Source organism: Phascolarctos cinereus, unplaced genomic scaffold (genome assembly GCF_003287225.1).
Source record: "Phascolarctos cinereus isolate Bilbo 61053 unplaced genomic scaffold, phaCin_HiC Scaffold_4;HRSCAF=312, whole genome shotgun sequence".
NCBI classification, from domain to species: Eukaryota; Metazoa; Chordata; class Mammalia; order Diprotodontia; family Phascolarctidae; genus Phascolarctos; species Phascolarctos cinereus.
In genome coordinates, this window is record NW_027555847.1 from 270,999,688 (window position 1) to 271,005,687 (window position 6,000).

General features: G+C 37.4%; 1 protein-coding gene across 1 annotated transcript; it reads right to left on the reverse strand.

Moving 5' to 3' along the window:
* Positions 1–5,415: 5,415 nt before the first annotated feature.
* On the reverse strand, positions 5,416–6,000 carry LOC110199213 (interferon beta-like). Its single transcript, XM_020973953.1, has one exon. The coding sequence runs from the start codon at positions 5,974–5,976 to the stop codon at positions 5,416–5,418; it is 561 nt and encodes a 186-aa protein (XP_020829612.1). The 5' UTR covers positions 5,977–6,000.

The following is a 6,000-nucleotide window of genomic DNA, read 5'->3' on the forward strand; positions in this document are numbered from 1 at the left end:
AAAAATGGAATTCTATGTCCAAAATGCTTAGCACAGTGTCTGGTACATAGCAGAGGCCATGTAAATGCTGGCTATTCTTTTTCTTTATAACTAAGAAATAGACAAAAAAGCTTACCAAGGTTTACCAACACGTTAACTGAGTCAGATTGTACATATAACATTCCATACTCATATTCCTCCCCTCTCCAAAGAAGGAAGAAAAGCATATTTACAGTTTCTTCTGTTCTTTGGGGCCAACTTGATCCTTAAAGTTACAATCCTCATTTTTTTTTCTATTTATGTTGTTCTTCCCATTTATATTGTAGTGATTGTGTATATTGTTTGCCTGATTCTGTGTATTTCATTCTATATCTATTCATATGTCTTCCCATGCCTATTTGTATTCTCCATAGTGAACACTGCAATAGTATTTGATAACACCCATGTCTCTCAATTTATTTAGCCTTTCCCCGACTGATGGGCATTTACTTTGTTTCCAATTCTTTTTTACCACAAAATAGCGAGTCATCTTTATTAATTTTTGTAGACGTTTATTTTCTTGAAATGCAAATGCTCATGAAAGAGTCTTAGAAATTGTGATACACAACCGTGAATGACTTAGCTATTCTCAGCGTTACAGTGATTCAAGACAACTCTGAAGGACTTATGATGAAAAATACCATCCATCCCTAGAGAAAGAATTGATGGAATCTGAATACAGATGGAAGCATTTTTAAACTTTATTTTTCCTGAATTTTCATTTTGGTTTCTGTTTTATTTTACCACACAACTAATATGGAAATATGTTTCATGGGACTACACATGTATAACCTATATCAAATTGCTTGCTTTGTCAATGAGGGTGGAAAGCAGGGCAAGAGAGAGAGAATTTGGAACTCAATTTGAAAAATGAATGTTGAAAACTTTTTATGTGTAATGAGGGAAAAATAAAACACTAAATAAAGAAGTATATAAATTCCTAAAAAAAATTGTGATATAAACTGTGCTTGTATGTTGGGTAGAGTAGGCCGTGAGGACCAAAGACCTTTGAAAATGCATAATATGTTATGCTAGGTGCCATTATATTCAAAGTCTGCTTCTAGGCCTGATACAGGGTCACTTTCTCAGAAATAGAGGCTGCTCAGATGTTTAGTAACTGTTTTCTGATTTGCAACTGGGCAATGATGAAAAGTTTTTTAACTGGGCACTGAGTTAGAATTAATTTTGAAAATATATCATTGAAATGAATGGAAAAATGCTATCTTTCCCTGGTATCTTTCAAGTGAGAAGGGAGAATTGCTGTGAGCTGCTGGGTCATGAGGCTTTTAGCATGTCTTCTACAAAAATGGTCTCTTCTGTTTTTATTGTGCGTTTCTACCAGTAAGAATTTTTTGAGCTCATATCCACAATATTACAAATATCATGTATTTATATGTAATATACAGAAATTACTACATTGCTAATTATGCATGTTGTATAACATGAAAAAATACAAATAAAAGAAGGGAAAATAAAGATGAAATAACATTTCATTCTAGAGACATTAGGGAGTCCCTGGAGTTTATTGATCAAGACAGTGACATGGTCGGACCTGTGCTTGAGGAAAATCATTTTGGCAGCCTTGTGTAGGATGGATCAGACTAGCAAGACTAGAAGCAGAGAAACCAATTACGAATCTATTGTAATAGTTTGGGCTAGCAGAAGCTGGATGAATAGAGTGGAGACATATATAAGATATATGATGAGGCTAGAAATGATGTAGTTTGACAACTGATTGGACATGTGGCATGGGGGAAAGTGAGGCATTGATGTCAATGATTAATATCAAAATTTTGAGCTTAGTGTGGCAGTTTAGAAGAGGAGCATGTTTGCCGAACTTGAGGGAGGAAGAGATAATGTAATCATATTACATGCCTGTCCAGTCTTTCACACCAAAAAAAGAAAAGAAAAAGGAAAAGAAAATGGTGTGTGTGGTTTTCCTCACTGGTCATTGCTGTAGACACTGAGCAGTGTCTGCTGTAGGCAGGAATAGATGGAAGTGAGGGGAGACAGAGGTGGAGGATGCTTTCCTACCTGAGTGGTTGTCTTGGTCACATCAGTAAGCTCTGAGAAGCCAATGCCCTATGCATCCCAGGAAGGCCAGAGCTGAGAATGGATAGCATGGGGAATGTTTAAGACTATGGTGTCATTTTGTTGGAGACAAATCAACAATGAGAATACGGTGGACCTCAAACACTCATCTCACTCTCCAATTGGTCACATGTTCCTTGCTGTTCAAGCCAGGTCCCACCTAAAGTCACTTATTCCATGTGAGGCCAAAGTTCTACAAAAATCAGTCCTTACATGATTGAAATGATGCTGCCATCTACTGGTTCACGTTGTCATGTGTTGCTTAGAGACTAGACAAATGCCCTCGGGCCTTCAAAAAAATCTAAAGACCCTAACTCAACTCCAGGGAGTAGATTTCCTGAGTCAATAACATTCATCTCTTAATGCAAAAGATCTCACTTGAGGAAGTCACTTAAGCACAGTTCACCTCAATGGATCTTAGAAATTTGTTTGTGGGGTTTTTTGTAACCTCAAAGGTGAAATACTATCAAAATTTAAGCTTTTAAACATAATTCTAAGTTATTATCTCTCATGCCTTCTCACATTCTCAGGATCTGGTTCCCTCATACTGAAATTCCATTAAGAGGGTGATTGGTTGAAAGTTTTAGCAAGAAATTCTAAACTTGGGACTTTCCTACAAGGAGTCAATTCTTTTAAAAATTGAAGTAATGCTTCTCATCTCACATGAGGGGAAGATAAGTATACCTGGAAGACTACAAATACACTTGGATGTATTATTTTGTTTTGTTTTTCCAATAAAAATCATTTTTATTCTTAAAAGGAAAAAGAAATGAGCTGACTTTGGTAAGCAAATAATACAGAGATTCAGGGCAGAGTTGGTTAAATTGAGTTGAATTTAAGTAGAAAGAGGATAATAACTATAATCCTCAGCTCATAATTTTCATGGCATTACCTTAGAAATACAAGGTTCACAAAGTACATGAATGTCACTGAGTTGGCATTGTAACCCAGAGTTCCCCGATGCCCATGATGTTAATGTGGAGGCAAAGCAGGATACCAAGAGAGGCCCAGGTAGTGCATGGGCCTTCCAGGTCTCTTTGCTGATGATTCTTAGTAAAGATGGAATAGTTTCCTGATGCAGGTCAGGCATAAGTGGAACACATACCCAGAACAGAAAGGCTAAAGTGACAATGGCTGAGGCGGGTGAGACACAAAAGCCAAGCCACAGCATCTTTTTCCCCACTGTGTCCAAAGAGCTGGGGGAAGCAAATCAGCATTATCGATCCAAACTCTGCACTTCATGTTTCACCTCCCTCTCAGAGAGGGAAGGTGTAGAAGGGGCCTATCACTGTCCCTATCACTGGCAGCTCAAGCCAGTTCTCAAATGAACTGCTTCTCTGATCAGTTCCTGTCATTTCCCTGCTTATAAATTGATTCCTGTTGATATAAAAGGTGGTAGTGATCACCAGCCCTGACTGACATAGTGAAGGATGGGGGAGGGAATCTGAAGAGGCTAGAGTTGTTGTAACTTTAAGAACCAGATGACATCTTCAGTTATTGGTAATGTCCCTGTCATTTTGGAGAAACTGGTGAGTTATGGCTTGAGAGAAGCTGTAGAGGACAAAGAGAAAGAGGATGAAGAGATCTTTCCTGATGTAACTACAATAGCATCTCTTGAAGAGGATGAAGTGAATTCTTGATAAGAGGCTTTAATTGGTATCCTAAGTGAATTAAATGGTGGGACTACGTTCTTGAAAGTGATCAGAAGTCATCTGCTATTACAGTGATAGTCCGGAATGGTTCTCACTATCAGCTTTTTCACAGCTAAAACATGGTAAATAATTTTTTTATGTTTTGTTACATTGTTAATAAATTTTAGAGCCCATAGCTTTGATATTTATTTCAACTTGGGAGACTTGGTTTGAAAATACACATGCACACACACATACACTGATATGGACACACAAATCTTATGGACATATCTTATACATATGTAAGATATATATATGTTCATATGTCTTATGTATATATATATGTTATGGGGAAAAGCTAGAATGGGTCCTCTAAAGTAATTGATGAATTTACGAAGGTTGTAATTTTAATAATAAGAAAATATTTGATCATCCCCTCCCCCAAATTCTCCTAGGATTCAAGATGATGAGTATAAATGTAATGAGTCAAGCAGCTGGCTGTATTGTTGTCTGGATCTCTAACCCAGATCCTCTCTCTCCTAATTCAATGCTGGGTCAGCTGGACAAGATTTTGCTTTTTCTTATACCACAGCACAGCACTCAGGTATAACTTGCAAGAACCAAAGGTTTCTTAACACATTGAATTACTAATGAACCTTTTATGTGTACCTGCAAACACAACAGGGAAATAGCTCATTAGAAGGTAAATGTGGAAATGCAGATTTTGAGAAACACAGAAAGGTAACAGGAAAAATCAGCACTTTTAGGGGGATGGCTTACTCTGTTACCTGAAGTAGATGTTAGCACAGAATATTTTATACTGAAATTTGGTGAGGAAAGAAAAATACACAAAAGTAAAAGTAGATTTTAAACTGAAAATTTATGAAACAGGAAAAAATGACTACATAAAATCTAAAACTGGATGCCATGGAAGGTAATAGGCATGACACAGAGGCAAAAATGACAGTGAAGGAGCTTTCTACCTCAAGCTTCCCCTTTACTATAATAACTCTGTCTTTTCTTGGCATCTTTCCCACATGTACTCTATTTTCAATTGGTAAGAAGCATGTGTGGGAAGGGGGAGGAGTGCTTGGGGAGTAGAGAGGGTTTCCCTTGACTGTAAGCTCCTTAAAGACAAGGGCCATGTCTTATATTTTAAAATATAAATACATATTTTAGAGGTGTCTAAGCCTAAATATGGCAGGAAAGTCCAGAAAGGAATTCCTCTGACTTTGCTTTCTAAATTCATGGCTCCTCTTTCTTTTTCTGAGAACACAAAGATAAAATGAAGAGCTCCAGAAAACTCTAGAAAAAGAAACTTAATGAATAAGAAATTTCTGAATTAGAAAAAATGTATGGAGGCATTATACCTAGTGCACAATAGTTGCTAAACTAATATTTTTAAACTTAATGAAAAAAGGAATTCAGTTGAAAAAGCAAGTGAACAAATTTAGATTCCAAAATAATTTATTGTCCAAATGTAAAAAAATAGTTTAAATACATCTGTTAAATAAATACATACTTTAAAAATAAATAAAGCTGCAAAATGTCCTGTGCTCACTTCAAATCCAATATGTTGGATACCACCTATTCCAAACAAAAAAGAGATGGTTTCAGCAACACTTGTAACATTTGTCCATGCTGTCTAGTTTCTGAAGTACAAACTCCAAGTCCATCAGTTCTTTAGACATTCCGTCAATTTGAAAAGGAAGAAAAAATTCTTTCTGATTTCCACCTGGACTCTCTTCCAGGCACAGCTGGAGTACTCTTTGCTTTTCAGATAGTTCGTTATTCCTTGATAATAAATGTTGAGATGCGAGATGCTGTCTTCACTCCCCCAGGTGTTGTTGGCCTGGTCCATCTCTTCCTCCAAAGCCATTTCCAGATGCACCATTTGCTGATAGATTCCACTGAGGAATGTCTCAGTGATGGTCTTATCCACACCAGGGCTGGCATTTTTGCCACTGAACAGGAGGAAGATTTGCTGGAGCACCTCATGGATGACCATGGTGGCATTCTCCTTCTGGCATTGCTTAGGCTGTGCAATTTCCCGAGGGATCCTGAAGTCCATTTTCTCCGGTAGACATTCTGGATGAAGTTTTCCAATCATTTTATTCAGGAGACTCAAACTCCTGTGATTGGTTCTTCTTTGATGGAAGCGAAGTGAGCCTTTAGAAGAGACAGCAGCAGAGAGGAGCAGGAGAAGAGCCAATTGTAAGACACTGCCGTTGGCCATAGTGAACTTGTAAGGAGCTGGCTG